This window comes from Empidonax traillii, unplaced genomic scaffold (genome assembly GCF_003031625.1).
Source record: "Empidonax traillii isolate 1590-97213 ecotype Southwest subspecies unplaced genomic scaffold, ASM303162v1 scaffold308:size980311, whole genome shotgun sequence".
NCBI lineage: Eukaryota > Metazoa > Chordata > Aves > Passeriformes > Tyrannidae > Empidonax > Empidonax traillii.
The window spans coordinates 256,536-280,496 of record NW_020955501.1 but is presented as its reverse complement, the minus strand read 5'-3'; the positions used below and the strand labels follow the sequence as shown (position 1 = coordinate 280,496).

Below are 23,961 nucleotides of genomic sequence, written 5' to 3'. Positions count from 1 at the left end.
ACGAGAGATGAATGCAAAAATTATCCCTCTCGGGAATAACAGGTTTAAGTCTACTTCACATGGAGGCCTGAACGAGGTATCTTTGAAGCCAACAGGAGTATTGCTGGGAATTTCAATAAAAGGGCTGCTTCAGCAGACCAAAAGCCCAGCAGAGAAACTAGATTGAAGCAGCTCATTTGCACTTGCACAGGTATTTCAGAATCTCACTTAGCTGTCTCTTTATTCATAATTAATTGCAGTCTGCCTCACTATTTAAATGCATTTTTTCTAGATTTTTTTTTTCACAGCAACCACACGAAACCCAATTCTGTATTGCTTGACAAGCACTTTGAACTTTTAACTTCTACCCCATTCTAGAATGGCCCTATGTCATAGATTTTAAATAGGCTCCAGTAAAATTAAAATCCACTCCTCTGCATGCTGCCTATTTGCCTCCAAGGAACAGAAGGTAGGTAGGAGATCAGCCTCCCTTTGCAGCATCTCTTGGAGTCACTGGGAAGATTCCTATGGGAGCAGATTCGATTCTAAATAAATGGCCAGCCATGCTGGGACAGGAACTCCCACCTTTCAGCCCCTCTCTGATATTCAGGGTGTTTTTTTTTTCAACGATTTCTAATCAGCCATTGCAACCTGGAGTAGCATCACTACTGTCAGAGCAACAACACAGGACCTGTGACAAAAGATGCCTCTCCTCAGGGAGCTCATACTATTTAGGCATTGCTAATGATGTGCTTAAGCAGAGTTGTTTGTTTTAGCAGCAAGTTCACAGATGTGGTGAAATTTTTATTAGCTCCTGAAATGTTAACCACGCTCTGAATTTCTCATAGGCAAATGAGCAAAAAAGGCTCTTCTAAAAAAACCTCACGCTGGAAAACAGAATCATCATGACTCCCAAATGGAAATGAACTGCAGGTCGAGCTTCACCTCCAGCAAGATAAATGCCAGCAGAAACATCAGTGGACCAGTGCATGTATGTAAATACTCTAAGAGTGCTTTTGTAGGAATAAAGCCATAACAGCCTTTAAAAGTGAAGCTTTATTTCACCCATATTTTATTTTGTTCCCCATCCCATTGAAGAGACCTAAAACTAAAACCCTACTACTGCAGCTGAAGTGAGCAGGTTCTCATGTGACAAATGACACCCAGAAGAGGGCCCAGATTTGAGCTTCACAGACAGTATAAAAATGTGAGGTTTTTCTAAACAAAAACGTGCAAAGTAAATACAGAGGAAGTTGCACGGCAATGCCCTGAATTATTGAACGGCTAGCTATGCAGAACAAACATAATTAAAGGGTCTCATTATCTTCTAAATAATCATTGTAAATAATGCTTCAGATAATTACTTCATTAGTTCTCAAAACACTGGCTTTTATTCTCCTCTGAGATTCTACCCACTATCTCTACTCTGAATAAATTGCCAAAAGGGAAAATCAAAAGCAGAGCAAGGATGTGAGCTGGAAATGTAATGTGTGCTTGTTATATGAACTGATTTAAACCCAGGATGTTCTGAAATGTTGTGGGGTTTGTTTTTGTTGTTTTTTCTTTTTTTTTTTCAATTTTCAGATGGTTAAAAGCAGTTTGTTTAGATTTCTTAGTGTATGTATTTCTTTCTTCAGATTGCTTTCCCATGCAGTTAAAAACCAAGATTAGCTTCTATCATGGATGTCTGTCCTTAGCTAAACTGCCATTTTTCTTCACTGCAAATACCATGAGGTAGATTCAATAACAACTAAACTCTGCCTCTAAAAGGCAATTAGATGGCTCAATAGCTAGGAATGCCTGCATTTGGAAAAGTGAGTCCCTTTTTTCAACAGCATTCTGTCAGTACTTCCAGTAATTAAAGTAATGGCATAAAAAAAGACAAATGTTTCCCTGGTCAGGTCCCAGGTCAATCTGAAGCACTGCAGAAGGCTGAGCCTTACCAGGCATGGTATTTTAAAAGGCCTTTATCAAAAGTCTATTAAAGAAATTAAGTAGCAAGAGGGAAAGCAGAACTGGCACATCAGACAAAGGAGCAGCATTTGAAACTCTGGAAAGGGAATTAAGGTGATTACTGAAATTTTGCAAAGGGTGATCATCAGCAACCAGAGACTCTGAAGAGAACTCAGACATGTTTTGTGGAGGTGAATATTTTTGGAGTTTTTTGTGCTTGTGTTGTACTTTTTCTTGGAGTAACCTTACTCCAGTAGTAAGGTCACATCATCACTTCAGATGTCAAGGGTGCTACAATATTTGCTGTAAATGTGGAAGATGCAGATTCCCCTCCTTAAGTTTAAACTCATCTCTCTCCAAACTTCCAATTCTTCCCATGGATGCAGATCAGTAAGTCATGCCAGCAGCCCCTTCCCACTCGTGGCTGCACAGGGATGTTTTGGTGATGTACCTGAGCCACTGCCTGCGATGGTTCAGGAGAACAGGTTGATAGAGAACAATCTGCACAGCGGCACCAACCCCGGGCAGGCCTCGCTGCAGCACCCAGCAGTTTCCAGAGCACCATTCTCCAAACTACTCCCCCATTCCCCCAAAGTTTCCTCTTTAGGATAAAGCTCTCAGCTAAGTCAGAGCAATGAGGCGAGAGACCTGCTTCTGTCTCAGCAGCTGTTGGGAATGAGATGTTCTCTCAAGCTTTAAGTTTGATTTTGCAGAGGGGACTGGAGCTTAGTTGCTCTCTCTAACCACGCTTCAGGTATCAGATCTTTTCCCTAGACTCGGGGCCAGATTGGCAGCTGTGCTTAAATCAGAAATCCCAGGGAATGGCCTGGAAGAATAAAAGTGGAATTAATTGTGTTTTCTGAGAGCATTTCCACCCCGCTGAAAGGCAGAGAGTTAAATATGCACGGGTGAGAGGGAGCTCGCAGTGAAATGCTTTTGTCTGCCCCACTGCCAGCATTAAAAAGATTTGCTTGCCACTTCTACAACAGAAAACCTAGTGATAAATTAAAAACAAGCCAGGCTTTAGCCATGCTCTTAAAGGCCAGAACCTCTCCTGACCAGCTGTTCTGGAACAGGGACAGAACACGAGCCAACCTGCCAAGTCAGTGGATATTCTGGCCAATGCACAACACCTCCACTGTGGGCAAATTCCTGGAGGTGTGTGGGAAATACTACTGGAAAACCCTCATGAAATGAAGAAATGTTGATTAAGATGATGAAACCAAACTGTTCAGAGGATGAACTATGATGGAAGCAACTTCACTGCAGATCTCAGAATGAATGGGACTAACAGCAAAGGGGTTGGCAACTTCTAACTGCATCACTGATGGAGGATTACAACGAACGAGAAAAACCTCCCTCCTGCATCCCTGAGTTCCCACAGGACAGGGCATCTCTTACTCCCAAGCTGTTTGAGCTGCTGGAGTGCAAAGCTGCAACAGCAGTTTCTCTTCTTCTGTGGGAATTATTGTCACTTTTAATGAGGAACCAAATTAGAGCAAATTTAGACCTCATTTACAGCCGTGGGTGTAACTCCTGACTGTATAGTTAGTCTACATGCTCCAAAGTTTTAACAGGGAAACCAAATATGCAGAAAATTGAAGTGCCAGTACTAGTTCTTTCAGTTGAACTTTCTTCCCCAAATCATCTCCCACATCTATAAAGTGCAAGCAATGTTTGTCACAATAGTGATGTGAACTCCTGTAAAGAACCTTGAAACCTGAGATTTTTGAGAGCTGCCTTCACTGACTGACATCTACTACTGAGCCACACTGTAGATCAGAACTCTGCAATCCAACACTGCCAGATAGCTCTGAAAAACATCCCAGCTGGGCCAGAGTAACTCACAGATCTTACGGTACTGGGCAGGTAATTTTCATTCCTCTGGTTAAAATAATCTTAAAATACAACTCTTTCAAATAAAAGGAAGAAAGGAAAAAAATTCTTCTCAAGGCCGAGTTCTAGACTAGCAAAATGTTATTTTGTTTGATAAGACTTCCTATAGAAAAACAATTCCATTAATCCATAGAGGCCTGAGAGATACTGTTCTACTATCTGAACCACCATGACAGAAAAAGTGGTTTTTTGTTGTTTTGTTTCAAAAATATTTATACTGAAAAGGTAATCAAAGGTGTTTCATTCTGCGATGGAGTTACACAAACAGCACCTCTGCCCAGTTACACTCTCTAAACTGAACTGCATTAAACTCAGTTTAATGCTGCCCAGCTCAGCTTATTTTGAACTGACGGCACCTGGCACGGGCTGACCCAACCAAGTGTCAACGTTAAATGTATGGATACAGGGAATATAATTTTGTATGCAAAATAATCCTATTTTGCTATTTGCAACTTCGTTTTCTAGGAACTGCTTACTCTTGAACATCAAAATCCTTCACTGGCAGTCCAAAGGACTGAAATGCCAAGAGCAGCCACCGCTCCTCACAACACAGAAACACACACACGGATTTTATCATTACTTACCATTTCTAGGTATTTCCCTTCGTAAATCCCTTTATTCCAGAAGCGCTTCCGTTCCTCAGAACTTGTTGCAAGTGCTTAGGAAATGCCGTTTGTCACTCCAGAACGCTCCCTGGAAGTTGCTCTGTGCTGGCAGCAGGACCTCACGTGTGTGACAGAGGTGTCCCCACGGCCCCGAGCAGCCAAGTCTGTCCGTGACAGTCCCCCCTGAGCCACCCCACAGGTGCAGAGGCTGCAGCACAGGGACAGTGCCACGGCTATTTTCAGAGGTTGGCATACGAGCCACATGAACACATCACAGCAAATTTAACACTGGGTAAGCCAAGGCTTTAAAAACCCCCCCATTCACATCCCATCCACCCCTCCATTAAAAAAAACCCTACAGACAAACCCCTAATTCGAACTCTTCTCTCAAAACCACTTTTTTTTTTTTCTGATTTATTTTAAAGTAGCTGTCATACAGAAAAGCACCTCTTACTTCCCTTTGCCTTTTGTATATATTCATCAAAACTCCTGCAGTGCTTTGCTAAACAAATCCTCCTTTGCCTAACACTGTTCTGTTTTACACTACCCAGCAGAGGCAGAATTAAGAATCCTCTAACATTTTGCCTTTATTGACAGGTGGTCACTAATAGGTTGTTTTTCTAAATGCTTTAATATTAACCCTGCTGCAAACCCTCATTGCTGCTGGAGTGTTAGAGAAGTTTTAACAGCTTATTTTTTTATGAAAAGAGCACTGACTCAACTGAAACCTCGGGCATTCCTACCTCAACATTTCTCTGGAAATGCCCCCCACCACACAGGCACGGTTTAAATTAATAAATCCCCTTATTTTCTCTATAATTACCTCTGTGTGTATGATCAGTTCTACACCTTTTTTGGTGAGGGGTTTCAGGAAGCACAATGCCTTTACTCTGAGAGCAGGCAACTCTCTGTTTGACATCTGTGACAGGAAAAACACCCCGGCCTTACTCAAACACTCCGTGGGAATATTCAAGGGGTCACAGGAAAACCCTCAGTATAAAACCAGACACAAGATGCTCGCTTAGATGAATTTATTAGTGCATAGGTTAGAGATTTACTCCCCTCCAAGAAGATTTCACATTCTTCATGTGAAAAACAAGTTGTGTTTTGTTTTAAAACAGACTCATTGAGGCAGCTGTACAACAAGTAGCCTATTCAAATTTCTGGTCTTGATGGGCAAATTATTGCATTATAAAGAAAAAAAAAATACAATATAACAGGACTGATTTTTTCCCCCCTGTGTAATTTGTGTATAAATAATATTTACTGATAAAAACCTAGAAAACTATAGAATAAAAAATATATTTACCTAGAACAAGTACTAAGGCAACCAATCTTTCCTTACTTTGCTTGTAAACTTCCTCACAAACATCAGTGAGTGTTCTGGACTTAGAGGTAAAAGAAATTTGTTCATTAATGAAGCCAAATTTTTCAAGTGACTTCTTTATGGCTGACTTTCAAAATGACCAATAATAGTATTTTTTGTTGGTTTTTCAACGTTTGACATCGGAATAACTCCAGCACATTCACAGTATATTTGGACAGCAAAGCAGGAATATTCATACATACAATATAAACTGTAAACTTTGCTGAATTTCATGAAGTCAAACTGAATTCTAGTTTACAGAGTAACTTTGATCTCAGACACTTCCAAGAAAATGCAAGTTGAAGGATTCTAACCTTGCAGGACCGAGTCACTGCAGTTGAGATTAGAGCTGAATGTTTGAAAACATCGACGAGTGTGGTTTCAGCCCGTGTTTAAAAAGGCACACATCATCCTGTCCTATATTTACACTGCAAGAGAATTAGATCTACATATCTACACGGATATGCTTCAACAATGAGGAGTCACAAATGCAAGTTACAAATATTTTACACACACACACACACACCAAAAAAAAAAAAAAATTATACAAAAATAACCTGTAACATTAAATGCAGTTATTTGGGTACACGTGAAGTATTTCAAGTCGTGCAAGCCAGGATTACAACAAGCATGTATAGACTAAAACACTTCATATATGTTATATATACAGACATTTCATAACAAGTCAGTGTCTTAGTTTGTATTATGTTGCAGACTCCTCTGGAGGAGTTAATCCTCCTGTGCCATGTTCATACATCAACATTAGCAAGGCTCGAAACAAGAAAACTTGATTTGGCTTTATAAAGTAATTTTTTGTCATATTCACATGAACAATGAGGCTGAGCTGATCCATCAGTTTCCTTTGCTCAAGTGCAAATTCAGTGTGCTTCACTGCTGTCTTCTTTTGCCAGAAATGTTCCAACTCACTTTTTTATTAAATATGAAGGAAATATTTAAAGCAAATAACCTCGACGAAAAAAAAAAATTAAAAACTAGCATGTGTAAAAAAACGCCTTTTTTTTTTTTCTTCTGGGGTGTAATGCACTAAGCAGACAGTTAAATAAGTAGTCCTTTCAGGTTAAAATATTTTAGCACTTGTTGGAGAAAAAAATGTTTAAGCATAAAGCTTGTATAGGTTAAGGTGACTAAATAATTAATAAAGACAAGGCTATATCTCATAAAAATGTTCACAAGAGTACTAACAAAGGCAGCACCAGCAAGGTACTAAATTCATGATTAGAATTATGTTATCAATAGGAAAAAAAGCAAAACGGTCAAAAACTCAATTGTCTCTCAACTCCCTATTTAAACTATAACACTGAGATATGGAAAAAAAACCCACCTAAATTACTTTAGTTCAAAACAATTAAGAGCAAGTCTCAGTCTTCCAAACCTAGTTTATGATGAGAATCCATACACATCCTAATACATTCTGATCTTTGTTTATGAGTAAACATTAAGAGTGATTTTGCTTTCATTTTTAGCCATTAGTGATAGGTCATCATCGTGGAACAGCGTAAGGCATCATTCATGGTCAAGGTTTGGTTTTTACTAAAGATGCAGTTTGGAGTTTCTGAAGGTTCATGACTCTTGGAATGTGCTTGCTAGGACAGTGTTGTTGCAAGGATAATTCCAAGTATCAAAAGCAATACAGTTACACAGATAATGATGAACATCAATTTCTGCAAGAAAAAGAGAGAAGAGTCGGGATTGAAACACTTTGCTTAAACATGCAGAGAGCCACAGGAAATTACTGACACCCAACCTGAGAGTTTGGATTTCCTTTCTGGAGAGTTATCCCTGCTAGGATTTCCTGCTGGTCTTTCTTTTCTAACACAAATGTAACCATAGCCACAAGACAGAGTGTAACATGCCTGTATTTTGCTTCCCAGGGTAATTTTTATTACTCATGCCCAACTTCTGTAAATACCATGACGTACAGAAACAGATGTAGGTCAAGTCTAAGCACAGAAACTGCTTACTGCCACCCTCCCTGGATAAACATTTGCAGCCTGCCCAAACCTTTCCACCTGCACACTCACTGGAGTTCAGGACAATGTCAGAAAGAACATTCTGTGGGTAACAGCTCAAAGAGCTGCAAGGGGAAAGAAAAAAAAAAGAGATGGTCCTGTGTAAATGCATCAAAATCTGCCATTAGATCAGGTATTTCTGATTAAAAGCAATGACACAGTAAAGTCTGTTGTCTGCCCATAAACCAGAGCTGAGAAGAATCCATAACAGCAGAAGTCAATGTTTGATATTAAAAGAGTGTTAGTACAGAATCCTGAATTCCTGACAAGCTGTCTGAACTGACACCCCTTGGAGCACCCCATGCAGAGCAGGAAGATACTGCATTTAAAAAGCTGGATTTCTGCTGGACTGCAAAGAGTTAATTGCTACTTAGTTAATTCTACTTAGCCTGGCAAGGTGTTATCTTGACAAGAAACGGTAGATTAGTACAGCAAATACCTGAAGACCGACAAAAACCCTCATTTTTGTGTTGGATTCCAGCTGGAATCTCTGCAGACTTCCTTTTACAAACATGTTGTTATTTCCCACTGTTTCATTCAGTCTGGCATTAATAAACAGCTTCAAAGTAAGTCACTTTAGGATGTTCTTTAAGGGATAACAGCCAACTTCCTGCTTGCAGACACCTATTTTTTTAAAAGCTCTGCTCAAAACTATAGAAAACCCCACTTGATAGAGTTCCAAGTGTAACCAGCATTCCATATCTGAGTGCAGATCGTTTGCTAACGGGAACTTTCAGCATAAAAAAAAACAAACTTAAAAGGAGTGGGAGGCAATAGTTGGCTTTTTGGTCTCATCTGCTCCTGTTCCTGAGTTAGGCAGTGACTTTCTGTGCATTGAGCAGTTTACCACTAGATGTCAGTTTACATTATCCACGTGCAGGTTGCTGTTAGAGTGCACGGGGAGGAGATCCAGCCATGCACCCCCATCCCTCCACCCCCACCACCCCCCCAGCAATAACTGTACAGATATTAAGGGTTAATAGAACAATACAAAGAAAACAAGAGCAAAATTAGTTGATTAGTTACTTACTGCCACAGTGGCAGGAAGACATGCATGCTGAGGTTATCCAACCATCACCGAATACCAACAGACAAACCAATAATTAGAGCAATTATGGCAACCAACACCACTGACACAATGATAATTATCCACATTTTCTGTCAAAAAACAAGGTATTGTTAATGTTAAGCACATTCAGACATGCATTTATTTTCAGTTCTCTCAAACAGGTTTTAGATCCACAAGCACTTTTATTAAAGCCTGCAGTAATTCCAGTTGAGGTAAATTTATCTGTACAGTCTTGCATATGTAAAAACAAATATTTTTAAACAGTGTTTACGTGTAAACTAGCGTAGTAATGTCTATAGAGTTATCAAAGATGGTACAACCACCATTTACAAACATATTAAATGCGCTCTTTGACACTTCCTAAACAATATTTTGTAAATATAACAGGTGTGTTCTATCTAGATATCTACCTGTAGAAAGATGCACTACTCCCTCAAATCCAGCTCACCTTAAAAAAAACTCACAAAACTGAGTTGTTTTGATTTCTTCCAGTTTGAGGCAGTGGGGTGTTTGTTTGCCTGTAAAATCCTTTGTTAAGTCTTCTGCAATATACTAACTCACAACAACATTTTCTAATCTAATTTCACATATTAATTCTACCTTGAAGGAGTGAATACAACAACAAAAACTCAAGTAAAATTGAAGGTCACTTCATCCTGTGCTAAAATACTGACTAGAACAATTAAGAAAGACAACATACCCTCCGTGCTTTGCTTTGATATTTAACTGCCTTTTTTGTCTCTTCTTTTGCATGTTCCACATAATCTGTTGCGTTCATCACGTTCTTCTCTATGTTGTTGATCATTTCACCCTGAGAAGGAAATTTTGAAGATCTATTATTGGAATCTGTGGATCCTTGCTCAGTGAAACCAGGAGAAGCGAGCCTACAGAACCATCAGCAATTACTCTCAGCAAGGGAACGACGCGCATTTTAATGGGTGATGTTTTTTCTGCTTTCGTATGTGAAGGGGAAAGGGGGAGGAGAAGCCAAGACTCACAGTTCTCACCAAACAAGGAACATTCATGGGCAGGGCAGGCGTATTCCCTTTTGCAGGAATAAGTATTGGACACCTGAAAACATACCTTTGTGGGTGAGGTATGTTTTAGCGACACGCTAAGGAGATGAGAAATCCCTGAGGTGTCTGGAAGTGGGGAAGGATGCTGAGTATTTTAACACAAGGCTCAACAGTTCTCCAAGGAAACACACACATATGAGTTCCTCAGGATGGAGGGATATCAATACATCACAAAAATTCAAATTAATTACGGCGAATGAAATTTGGCAATGAAATGGAGGATTGGTGAAAAATGACAGTTAAGTCTGTTACCTGTGTTTCTGTCCATCAGAAGAAATTATCAGCAGCAGTAAACAGCAAAGCATTAAAGAATGATGCACAAGTAACTTTTGGTCATTTCTAATTCAAAAGAAAACTGCTACCAGTTTTATCTCTTGGCTGTATATGTAATATCAAAGCAACACAGGACTTGTAGAGCAAAACCCAATTAAAAAAATAATCATTTTCAGGAAAGTTTATTTAGTAACATTATTCTTTTCACTTTCCAGAGCAGAAATTAAAAATATTTTTGCTGGGTAACTGGTATGTAAAGACTACAAACAGAACAAATTTAAATACAAGTCAAGACAAAGTTTATGAATGTCAGAGATGACTTGAAAGACTTGTCAAGCCCTTCACATTCATGTGAGTCCCAGCAGTAATTGTAGCTCTGTATTAAGTGCTTGCTAACACACATTATTGTACCACAGTGGTTCTTTACCATGTCTGAGAATCCTCAATTCCCAAGGTGTTGGCCAACATCCCAGGACAGAGTTGTTCTTACTTAGACATGCACAAAAATGTTCAAGCACATTGCAATTAAGCATGTTGAAGAAAATGCTACATATACTAACTGAAAGTCTGTGGTCAGTTATTGAAAGCACGTCCTACAAGTAAAGAGATGGCAAGCTTCTCAAAATAAAAACCCTCCAGTGATTAAATTTATATATTCTATTCACAGCCAAAACCCCTCTAAGTCTGCACTATCTGAATTTAAGCAACTGCTCCTGCACACTGCAAAGAGGAAGACTGAGGGGAAAAAAAGGCCACCACTTACGTAAATGTGTTTGAATTGGTTCATTTACCTGAGTCTCAACAAACATTGCCATGTCCATAAACATTTCATGAAGCTCCCTTATGCTGGATTCCAGTTTCATAATGTCCTTGTGACGGGACTCGATCTCGTTCAGAGCTTGCCTGGTTATCTGAGAGTCTGATATAATCTTTGGGAGGATGGACAAAGACAAGGACGTAAGTAAGGACCTGCTGACACACTCCTAGGGAGCAGGAGCAGCAGAATAGAAGAGAGACATGGTTGGAGCAGAAATACATACATCAGAAGTGAAAATGGAAGGATTACCACTCTCTAACATTTCTTCCAGTTCCTCATCAGTGGTGGTCTTCCCAGCTAGGATAAAAACAACAGTACTTCACGTAACATCACTGGTTCAGTCACCATTTTAACATCCCAGAAGGATGACAATTCAAAGACAATTCTTGTATTGAGCATTTTGCAGGATAAAACATTGTACTGTTCACGCCCCACCACTGTGTGGGCAATAAAATCTTTACAGAAATTTGATTTTCCCAACACAGGATTCTATCCATATTCCACACAGAGAAGACGATAACCCACAGTGTGCCTTCTGCTCTTCATAGTAAAAGTAACCATTCATGTAATTTATTATTGCATGTTTGGGAAACTGAATTCTATTATCACACTGGAACCACAAACACAAGTGTTACGAGCTACACAACACATTAAAGTGATTTGTACTGTACAGTTTTAACAATTCCATATCGAATCCCTGTTCTTCCAAATGTAAAATAAGCTGAATATCTGTACCAACTTACATAATTCTGTCCTATCAGGAGAAAGCTACAGTTACTTTCTGATGTTAATACCCAAGAATGTTGCAAAATCTCTTTTTAGTGCTTAAGAAAAACTGAAGGCTCTAATTGGGTCATAACAACTTGAACTTAAAAGAACCATGTCCTGAGGTATTAGCGTCCCTTCCCTCAAACATACAGCAAAATATAACTTAACTTGCCTAATAAACTTTACTGAAATGCTGAACTGGACCATGGGAGGCTAATGACCAATTTGAGAACCACATGAAAAGCCAAGTCTGCTTATAATTTGCCAATTGCTGTTTGCATTCCCTATTTCAGCAATGAACATATTTGCTTCTACAGGAGACATTAAAAAGGGCCAACTTTAGATACAAGATGAAATAGAGATTTTTAGACACCTTCCAAGGCAGATGCAGAGTTCAGATGCTCTGAACTCAGTATAGTTCAGAGTAGAGTCAGGAACCTTTCTAAATACTCACCATAATAATCAACATTCATAGATGAGTCAGGCAACAAATGATCAGAGCCCATAAAACAGCAGCACTGATTTTATGCCAGATGAATTTAACAAGTGTCCTTGTAGACAAAAATGGCATCACATAAAAAGAGATATCCTGTTAAGCATGTTAATTTTGGAATGGTTTTTAATAACACTCGCTGTTTCAGAATGCAGCTTTTCTTAATGCTTCTTTTGAAGTTATAACACTGGAAATAAATGAAGCAAAGGAAAAAGCTAATTTTTTGAATAGTTTTTACGATTTAGTGAGTTTTCTCTATTTTCTTTACAGCTGTTCTGAAGAGTAACATCAACGAGTTTATGCCACACACTAAAATTGTTTTTCTCTCTCACATGCTCCCAGATGACGTCCAAACTGATGATGCTTTGCACTATCTTTAAATAACAAGAAACAAGGGATGTACTAAGAACATAATCATTTTGGTTTTAAAAAAAAGGCATGTTCAGGTCACTTACTGATCTCTAACTGCCTCTGTATCCGACCTTTGCTGCGTTCTCGAAAGAGAGTCTGGGTCTCGTTGTATTCCGTCATCACCTCCACAAACTTGTGAGCCAACACAGAGTGCTGAGTTGGAGTTAAAAAGGTGGAACAGAAACTTTTATTGATCTTTTTGATACAGCAAATAGTACTGCACAACAACTCAGAGTGGTATTTACTTCCCCCCAAAACAGAAGACGAAGTTCTAAGATTATTTCAGAGTTAAAGTCATTCTCCAATTTCCTAAAATCCTTCCGTTTTCTTTATTCTCAAGGGCTCATACCTGTGTTTTCCTTATCCTGAGGTCCACTGATGTCCGATTGGCATTTTCACCCTGGTCAAAACTTTGTTCAATAGCTGAGAACAAGACAGGAATGCTCTGAGTCCACGTTCAGTTATTTAACAGTGTAGCTCAATTACTTGGTAAATACTATTACTTTTTACATATACAAGTTCTCTACATGCCTAACATTTCAGGGATGGCAGTGAGATATATAAAATTTTTAAATAATTTTGATAATTGGTATAGATCTTAAAATACAGTAACTACTTCAACAGTGTTTATCAGTGGTGAAGTTTGCCAAGGAGGAATGAAGTAGAGGATGACACTGGCACTGCCATGGGCTGAACATCAGCTGGCAGGGAGGTGTTTCTCTCCCTCTCTTTTTTAACAGCTGTACGGCATATTTTATGCACATGTAATTCAGCTTTCAAAGATGAGAAGTTCAGCTGCAACACTGCTAATATCCTGAATCAGTGACAGCAGTTTTATCTGTGCTCACAACTCACCCTTTAGCCTGGCCCGGATTTTGTTTGCAATCTTCTTTATTTCCTCATTTAATTCTTCAAGTTCTTCCTTTGTTCCTTTAAAAAACAGTAATTTTTTGGAAATATTTATGACTGATAATAGCAAGTCAGTAAACATTTACAACTTTACCTTGCAACCTCACAATTGTATTCAGAATAACCATGCAGAGGTGAAGTTTATTATACTCTTAAGTACTTTAAATACCATTTTTATAACAGCATACTATCAGGTTCCTGCTTCTTGTGACAGGCTTACACTTGGGAAATGTTACTACCAAATCATCAACTAAACCAGGCGATAAAACATTCCACAGCTTCTCTTAACACTTTCTGGGTAATATTTGTTTGCTGAGCAAAAAACCAAATTTTACTGAGTTCTAAGCACAAGTGAAAATACAGAGTCATCTCACCCTTTTTTAAAAAGTGTGTTGTTTATCAGGTATTCATTGCTTTTACACTTAAGATAATTGTACCATGCCTGACCTGTATGTTTTGAAGAATTCTATACAGAACATTCATGAAGAACTTAACTAGATCTCTGTTCCTGTGTTTACTGTTCCTACACAATTCAGATGCATTACTGAACATAATTTTTAGCACAAAAAACAAGCTGACAAATGAGCTGAGACCACAGACTGTAAACATTTAGATGAGCCCTTATTAAGCCTGAGATTCATTAACTGTACACAACTGTCAAGACAAAAAGCAGCCTCCAAAATCAGTTGCAAGGACACAAAACACCCATCCATAAACAGAGAAAATAGGGGGATAATAAAGAACTAACATCCCAAGTTCAGTTTACATCAACAAGATAAATGCCAAGCCAGCACTGCAACACTGAGGAAAAACATCTCAGCATCTTCTCTTCCCTTTTCTCTGAGCCCTGCCCAGATGCCTTGAGTTCACAAGGGCTGAGAACACTGAAAGTTCCATTTCCTGGGCAAGTTCCCTAAACTTTGGAGTTCTCTGCCCAGAAAGCACAACTTCATTTCCAACTCTGAGGTTAAAGCCTCTAAAAATAGGGCTCCTTATAGGAACTCTTAACTGTGGCCTTGTCCCTGCTGAAGAACAAAGAGAGTAAAAGAATAAAGCTCTTCAGTGGACAACTTCCACATTTCCACAAACACAAGGAATGTAAGTAGCCTCTAAGTTTCTGAGGACAAAATCAATTGCAAGATACCATATTAAACGGAGTTTTGACCTAGAAAAAGTTTAGATGAGGCAACAACTGAACACCTGCAGTTCTATTCCTATAAAGAGATAAAACAAACAGTACTTCAGAATATCCAGCCACACAAACATGAAATCTTAAAAATTGTTACTCACTTCCTTCAGGATTTGGTGCTGACAGGATAATGCTGTGCTGCTTCTTCACTTCTTCCACATTTTGTGCTATTTTTGCTATATTATTTCTAATTTCCTCAACCTGGAGGAAGAGAAATATAGCAATGAGGACATCAGAATAAATCAGGGTAAAATTTTTTTTAAACAAAAAATAATTGGTAATAAAAATCATAAATTATTTCATTGCAACATTTGTAAGGACATGACAGAAATCCCAGTAGAAATGTTGACATTTAAAAAGCCTGTAATTTTTCTTTTTAATAAAAAAAAATTTAATTCTTAATAGCAAAGATATTCTGTGTGGCCATAAACTTAAGTGCTAATCTTCTTAATAAAAATATTTTAAAATTCTATAAGCAAATTCCTTGTCAATAGGAGTTAAAATAATTTCTCTGCAATAAAGACAGAAAACACCCTGAAATAAGTAAGATAAAGTGTTACCAATGTTTGATTTGACAAACCATTACAAACCATACTGGGGGGTGTGTGTAGAAGGGAATTGTTAAACCTAATTACAGAAATGAAAAGGCACAGAGGGGAAAACACTAAACTTGTAATGCACAGTGAAAATTCTAACTTTACCTGCTGGAAAAAGTCATCCATGAAATGGTCTTTCTCAATAATAACTGTCTCCCCATCTTCATTTCCTTTATACTGTAGGAGACAACAAAACAAATCCATGAAATAAAACTCCAGATACTGTTCTGAAACAACTACAATTTGTGCCACATTGCTACACAAATGCATACACGTTTTTGTCAGTAGCCTGCAAAGTCAAAGAAGTTTTGGTTTGCTGCAGACTGTCCTCTAAAAACAAATAAAGAGAGGCCACAGAAAGTCACCTCAGTACTACAGAGTTGTGAAAGAAATACAGAGAGAAGTGCTGAGAGCTGCCTTGTGATGTAGTAACTAAACATCTAATGACAGCCAGAGCAAAAAGCCATCATCACTCACTACTTTTGCCCTGAGGTGTTTTCAAGGCTGCCATTCCACACCAATTTAGACATAATTACGCTACACTAAACTATAAATGCATTGCATAATTGATAAACCCTCGGAACAGCAGCTGACAGGCTCTGCCACACCTGCAGGGCACAAAGCCCAGCAGCTCCCACAGTCACACCTCCCAAACCCCTGAGCCAGCCCAGTGGAATCCAGGGATCTTAAGGAGAATGGAGATTCAATTTTTATCACAGGAAAACAGAGAATTAACACGCATCATATAAAGGCAAAGAGCTCCAGCTCCCTGTGCTGAGCACAGACTGTTTGAACTGCACTGAACCCAAATTATTACTCAAACATGCAGTCCATGGGTTATCAGTTAGAAAAACTAAACTACAGGAGAGGTATCATTAAGGGACCTTCATGTCTAAGACACCTTTCTAAGAACAAGGCCCTCTGTCTTTGATCTAGTAACACCCTCTCTCTGCTCCTAACCTCTGATCCTATTACCCTCTGGTTCTGGTTTTACTAAATTAGCTGAGATATATATTCTCTGTGTGACAGTTCTGCCATTTAACCCAGTGTCAAGCACTGCTATTATCTAATAAAGGAAGTTATACTCAATTAGGATTTGTGCATCAAAATAGAAGAGCACCCCAAATCTTCAAGGAAAGTTACTATGCTTTGTGACAGTTCCTCTCCTGCAAACCCAGGGAGTGCATAAAGCCCTCTGGCAACGTGTTTGTCAGAAATCATCTGGATTTTATACTGTGGGAAAACCAGAATGCCCCAAGCAAAATACAGGAATGGAGCTGTCACTGCTCTCCTGAACCACCCTCCAGCCACTCCCAGTGCTGTGTGTCACTAAAGACTCTGGGGAAATGATCACTAGAACTCAGATTATCTGTCCCTAGAGATTGTAATCAATGAACAGTCTTGCACAAATAAGGAAGGAAGTCTGTGCCCAAATGAAGCCACCCAACTTTTACCACTTCAGAGACTGCACCGCTACCAAGCTACCAGTTTTAAGTTAATATTTAAGAATGAGCTATGCTTTAAAGATATTTAATGTCACTATGCAAAAGAACACTTTCTATTTATGTTTACTGAGTAAAAAATAATGAGTTAAAAATAAAATAGCATCAGCTAAGAGATCTGGCATGTCAGCTTTTAGTCTGATCAGATCTTATCAAAACATTTAACACCTGAGTGAATCCTAAACAACTGAAAGCGACAAAACCCTGCCTCAGAAATCCTGTTTGGAGATGCTTCATCACGATCACCCAATCCACTGTCAATGCCACGTGTTATTTCACTTTCCTATTTGATTGCAGTGACATCACTGACAGATCAATTTGCTTCCTACAATTTGTAGAAGGATTTATGGGCAGCCTACTTCAAACATCAGCACCTGAGACACCTGATGAGTTTGTCAGCCTCTGTTCTCTATGTTCTTAAATCATCTCTTACCTAAAATACAGCTTATTTGCTAACTCTTCAACTGCAGTGATGTGCTCTTTTGACAAGCACACAACTCAACCAAGGACTCCCTTTTATCGCTGAGTTTAGCAGAAAAACATATTGCTCCCCCCAGACCTCACCTCCCCAGTACAAACAGTATCACAAAAAACTGATAAAAACTTTCACTCAATGCCAAGAGCAACCTAATAAAGTCTGTTTGCAGCTCATACCTTGACCTTGGGACTGAAGGTCTGGAACACACAACTCCATAAACTTCACAGACCTATAAAACGGATCAAGTTCCTCACGAGCTGTTTGTGCTGGTTTTGGCTGGGACAGAGTTAACTTTCTTCACAGTGACTGGTATGGGCTGTGTTTTGGATCTGTGCTGGAAACAGGGCTGATGACACAGGGATGTTTCAGTTTCTGCTGAGCTGAGCTCACACAGGGTCGAGGCCTTTTCTGCTCCTCACCCCACCTGTGAAGCCCTGGGAGGCACAAGAACCTGGGAGGGGACACACAGGCTGGACAGCTGTCCCCAAGTGACCCAAGGGATATTCCAGGCCACATGGCATCGTGCTCAGTGTATAAAGCCAGGGGAAAAAGAAGGAAGGGGGGGACACCTTTGGTGTTACAGCACCCAGGTCCCCGTTAGGTGTGACAGAGCCTGGGGATGGCCTGCCCACGGGAAGTGGGGAATGAATTCCTTGTTTTCCTTTGCTTGGGTGCAGCTTTTGCTTTACCTGTCAAACTGTGCTGATCTCAACGCAGGAATTTTCCCCCTGTTGCAATTCTGCCCCCCATCCCAGCAGGATGAGCGAGGGAGAGGCCAAGGGAGCAGAGGCCAAGGGAGCAGAGAGTGCTCCAGGTGCCAGCTGGGCTTAAACCACAACATGGGTTCATCCACATTTTCACACACTATCATTTCTCAACTCTAAGCAGAAGCTGTCCTGAAAATTTTTGTCCCTTCCAACACCTCATAGAATTGCAGAAATAAGCCTGGCTGGAGGTATCTTAATAATTACTGACCTTTGAAACTGAAAACAGCTTTTGACTGAAAAACGTGACTATTGCTTGCCCTTGAAATTCAAGGTTAGTTCTTCCTCAGTCCAGGTCACGTGCATTCCTCTGGCAGGCTGCAAGGATAATAACTGCCCATTATCCCAGTGAACCAGGCCAAGGAGCACCTCACAGAGTGTTAGAGCTTCTCCTCACAGCATCAGTGTGTGCAGAAACTGTTTTGTATCAGAGCAGCAAGGAGGGCTCAGAGAGGGCCCAGGAGAGCTGTCAGGCAGCTTTGGCAGGTCAATCATTAACATGTATTTAACAGCATTATTGTACAAGCAGAGAAATATCCTATGGTAACCTTCTACAGTAAATTGCTTCCCACTGGTAGGACATGGAAGGCACACAGATCATCTTCAGAAAATTCCATGTTTGAACAAAGTCTCACATAAGAGGCTGACGTGGGGAAAAAGGACAGTCATGTTTTCCTCCTTCTGGAAAGGTCCATTTTGCATTTGTTTCCATGCCACCCAATTCTAACAATTTTAACGCCTGTGACTTTGTTTTTCACTCATTCCTAAACAGTTTTGGGGCCACTAAGTGAATGTCCAAGAAATAGTTTAGGAAAAATCAATGCAGTTCTGTTCAAGGCATAGGTCCTAATTTAAAAAAAGCTACAGTCAGTCAAATATAAACATTTTTCAAAGATTATATGTAAGATATCTTCATTAACACTCAAGAGTAAAGGAATATAAAAACCAAGTTCTTTAAATAATTCCCCAATCAAGCATAAAAAATGGATTTCAGAGGACAGCTCTGCATCCACTTCAGCATCCACCAAGGTGGGAAGTTTTGAGCCATATGGACAGTGCACCCCAAACCTGAGATCTGAAACACCACACCTGAGCAGAGGTTTACATCTGCTCTCTGTCTTAAAGGATTTAACAACAACAACAAAAAAAAGGTATGAATGATTTTTACTAACAGACCTTTAAAAGGACATCTGTTTTCAGTACCTGACATAAGCTAAATGTGCCCATCTGGGTGTCTGAACACAGATTCTACAGCTCTTTTTAAAGCTGTTCCAAGATGGACTTGTTGTCTGTGAAGGATTGTTATCTCCTGAAGGAAGAATACTCTGCAATCATAGCTCTGTACTAGACTTTTCTTTTTTCTTCCCTAAATATCTACTATAAACCACTGCTGAAAACAGTGTATTGGATCAGAGAGAACCTTTTAATCTTACACTTATTTGTGCTCAAAATAACTCAAACCAGTCTGGGATTTGATCAACTCTCCAAGCAATTGTATTAAATGACAACTCAAGCAGCTGCAAGGCGTTCATTTTGGCCCACTCAGAATGATTTAGAAACGACATTAAAATAATCTCCTGAAGTTGAACAAACACAATTATGTTTGCTATCCTCTGAAAAAGCATGCACTTCACAAAACTCCTTCTAGCTAAGAAGTCGAAAGCAAGCAACATTATCTGAAGGCTATATAATCTGCATGTTCTCAACAATTTCCTTCTCCAGCAACTACTTTAGCACTGTTTACCTATTAAATATAGCCTATTAAAAATATCAACATGTTAACTTTATGTTAATGAACCACAAACACTGACAGGTAACATTTCTCCCTCTTCTTTATAAAGGGAAATCTGGGAAAAACTTAATGACAAAAAAGTTTGCTAGCTGAAAAAATCAGGAGCACAGAAACACACACATGTTAAATTAACATTTCTGCTAAGGGGTATGCTGTGCTCAGTTCAAACAGATCTCTTAAACTGCCTGCTGGGGGAAATGGAGTGGCTGGAACTCACAGGTAAGGCATGACCAAAGCAACATCCAAGGAAATCCTTACATTGAGGGAAAGAGGCAAAGCATGGTTATTCCTGAAGGTTTTGCAGGCCTAGGCCTGTTTGAAAACTACAATGCCTACGCTCTACTCTTCACTATTTCACTCAGCCAACTAAAACACAATGAAACTACACCCAGCAGACTAAAACGGTGTGGAAAATAGGCAAATAAATGTTAATACTTTATTTCTGACCAGAGTGTTTAAAGCTGCTTGCTGCAGCAGTTCAACCAGTCGTTTGCTGCAGTAGTTTTCAGATGTCAAACACTAAAGCTGTCTTAAAACCTGTTTGCTTTAAACATTTCTAACAATCTCAACTGGGGGGAGCATTGGGGTGTGGGGATTTATTTTTTTAATTAAAACCCCCCACAGCAGATCACTACTGCTTCCCCTCAGCCAGAATTAAGTGTAGAGGTTTAGGATTATAAATTAAAGCCCAGATTTGGATCACCATTTGTTGCTTCCTCTATCTGGAAGACAGTGCATCATCACTGAAATTTGGCACACATTCCTGCAGCCTGGACTGTTTAGAAACAGGAGAAGGGAGTGAGGATACCTGGAAGAAATGACACTATTGTTTTTTGGCACGGTTCCAAAATATCATTCCTGGTAGAGACACCGTAATTTAATCACGCTAAAACTTTTCAGATGCTAATTCATCCTTTCGGGAGAGGGAAACAAAGAGACTGGTAATTCCATCACTACAGATGGGGCTTCCAACATGAATTTCGTGATCCAGAAGATATGATATTACTCTTTAAGGTGAACGAGGCTTAGGTGCAGCTCAACACACGCCAACTTCTGCATGTATGTGGAGCCCTGGAACTATCACAGGAACTCCTGTGTGTTCTCCATTTCCATTCCTTTTCAGGAAAGGGAAAAAGAAAAAAAAAAAAAAAAGAATCCAAATATCCTTTTATTTTACCCAGGCCATATCCTGTCACAGCCAGACTGACGGTACCTCCCGCTCACACTCAACTCTCCCTTCGTTTTTTAAGGATACTGTTTCCGAAGCACAAATAAGGGAAAGGAAAAACACGGCCAGCTACCATTTTGTAAACACGCGGAAAATAAACTGCAGAAAGCTCCACTGACGCACCAGGGCCGAGCAGCTGCCGGAGGGGGACAGACCCACCCCGAAAGCACAGCGACCGCGGGGTTTATCCGCCGCTGGGCTACAAAAACAACCGCAGAAGGGATGGCGGAGGCAACCGCGGCCCTCCCAGCCCACAGGGACCGGCGAAGCCCTCCCCGCCCTGCCCTGCCCGTTACCTCGGGCGGCCGATGCGGCGCCCCCCTCCCCGCGAAACCCTCCCCACGCTGCCCTCCCCCGCACCTCTGCCAGGTCCGCCAGCCGGTCCTTCATCCCCGCGGCTCCCGGGGTTCCCGGGGTTCCTGGGGCTCCTGCGGCCGCTCCCGCCGCGCCCGGGGCCGCCCCGTTCCCCCCGCCCGCCCCGCGCCCGCCGCCGGCACCGCCCCCTCAGCGCTGCGCCCGCCCCGCCCCGCCCCGCGCATGCGCCCCGCGCGGGCGGGCGCGGCAACCACGGCCTGAGGGCACCGCCCGGCGCGGGAGGGCGGGGAGAGGAGCGGGCACCGGGAGCGGGCACCGGGCGGGGCGGGGAGAGGAGCGGGCACCGGGCGGGGCGGGGCGGGGAGAGGAGCGGGCACCGGGCGGGGCGAGGGATGCGGCTGAGCCCCGCACCGCGTGTGCAATTCTGGGGCACTCCATTCAGGCAGGGTGCTGAGGGCATGGAGAGTGTCCAGAGAAGGGCGGCGGGGCTGGTGAGGGGATGGAGCGCAGGTCCTGTGAGGGGCGGCTGAGGGGGCTCAACCTGAAGAGAAGGAGGCTCAGGGGAGACCTCGCTCTCTACAACTCCCTGACAGGAGAGGGGAGAGAAGTGGGGGTCGGGCTCTGCTCCCAGGGAATCAGGGACGAGAGGGCACAGTCTGTGCCATGGGAGGTTTAGGTTGGACATCAGGAAGAAGTTCTTCACAGAGTGATCAGACATTGGAATGGACTGCCAGGGAAGCGGAAGTCCACTGGTCTGGAGGTCCTGGGACCAGATCCCTGGGGGTGTTGAAGAGACTGGATGTGGCACTCAGTGCCATAGTCCGGTTGACAAGGTGGTGTTGGGTCAAAGGTTGGACTCGATGACCTTCAGCGCTCTTTTCCAGCCTCGTTGATTCAGTGATTGCCACAGAGGTGTGTGGCAGAGCACTGCAACAGGCTGCCCAGGGAGAGCGAGGAGTTTCCTGCTCTGGTGATGCTCAAAAACCACCTGGACGTCTGCCCAGAAGACCTGTCCAACCCAAACTGTTCCATGATTCTTTGGATGTGTACGAGGAGAGAGGAATCCTCGATGTGGGAGAGCTCAGGGGTCTGAACAGTGCCACAGATGCCTCCCCCCCACCAGAGGAGGCTACAGAGGTGGTGAAGGGACTGGAGCATCTCTCTGACAAGGAAAGGCTGAGGGAGCTGGGGCTGTTCAGCCTCAAGCAGAGACACTGAGAGGGGACCTCATCCATGTCTGCCAGGGTCTGCAGGGAGAGGGCAGAGGGTGGACCAGACTCTGTTCGTGGGTGCCCAGCAATGCGACAAGAGGCAACAGGCACAAACTGATGCACAGGAAGTTCCACCTGAATTTAAGGAAGAACTTGTTTGATGTGCAGTGACCATGCACTGAACAGATGGCCCAGAGAGGCTATGGAGTCTCCCCCACTGAAGATATTCCAGAACTGTCTGGACACAGTCCTGTGCCACGTGCTTTGAGATAACCCTGCTTGAGCAGAGAGTTGACCAGTTGACATACTGTGGTCCCTTTCAACCTGACCCCTTCTGGGATTCTGTGATATATAGACTTTATCTTCTAGACTACATGTTCAACAAATTCTAAAAATGTTACTTTTGGAAACTGAGCACAATCCACGCATAATTTTTCCTCATGTATTTAAGGCATTTCATTCCAGTGCTGGATAAAGAGTTTAAAGACACCGAATTAGCAATGCAAGCTGCTTAAATGACAGTAAATTGCTGAATTTTTGTTTTCTGAAAGAAATCTCCATCTGCCTTTCATCATTGCCCTAGGAAATGCCTTTTTTCCAAGAGTGTAGTTTCTTAACGAAACCCAGAGTCAGCCATATTTTACTTGGTGAAAAAATGGCTAAAGCTTGTCTTTCTAATATATATTTTGATTGAATCTTGCTGCTGGATGACCCATTTTACCTATCCATACTGAAAATGACTCATTTCCTCTCAAGCCTTTTAGAGCAATTTCCTGTGTTGCCTTGAACCCCAAGTGTGTGGGACCTCTGTTCCTGCCGGACCTTGGATTCCAGGGGCGTTTCCGCAATCACGGCTTTAACTGGGAAGAACAATGATGCTCCTTCTCACATGTTGTTTCCTTCGTTTACAGTTCAAAAATCCTTGTCTTTCCTACTAATACAGCAGTTGAACACTTACTTATACATGATGATAAAACAGATGATAAAAACTAGATTCCACTAAGTCATGTATCTTTGTAACAACAAAATAAGTATTTGCCGGGATCTTGAATGCTGTTATAGGGAACTTTTTAATTAATCCTAATTAAGGTAGTTAATTTGGGAAAAAGTAGTTTACTAATAAATTTGTGACAATATTGAGAAAGTCCTAAAGGACAGTGAGTGTTCTATACTCAGATACAGATTGCTTTTTTCCCCACTCTGTGTTTGTATTCTTAAAATCTGCCAAACTCCACTAATGT

At 41.2% G+C, this 23,961-nt stretch overlaps 1 protein-coding gene across 4 annotated transcripts; it reads right to left on the bottom strand.

Annotated features, from left to right (window-relative positions):
- Positions 1-5,449: 5,449 nt before the first annotated feature.
- Positions 5,450-21,673, bottom strand: STX2 (syntaxin 2). 4 transcript variants are annotated; one of them, XM_027891035.1, is made up of 11 exons: positions 21,555-21,673; positions 15,536-15,607; positions 14,936-15,035; positions 13,592-13,666; positions 13,086-13,159; positions 12,781-12,889; positions 11,288-11,361; positions 11,039-11,176; positions 9,599-9,709; positions 8,860-8,987; positions 5,450-7,481 (listed from the first exon to the last, which is right to left on the bottom strand). In XM_027891035.1, exons 1-10 carry the CDS (start codon positions 21,582-21,584, stop codon positions 8,904-8,906), a joined length of 867 nt encoding a protein of 288 aa, XP_027746836.1. In that variant the 5' UTR covers positions 21,585-21,673; the 3' UTR covers positions 5,450-7,481; positions 8,860-8,903. The 4 variants fall into 4 exon arrangements, with proteins under 4 accessions (XP_027746836.1, XP_027746839.1, XP_027746837.1 ...); XM_027891038.1 differs by having other exon boundaries at positions 8,927-8,987; XM_027891036.1 differs by lacking the exon at positions 8,860-8,987.
- Between the last annotated feature and the right edge of the window lie 2,288 nt (positions 21,674-23,961).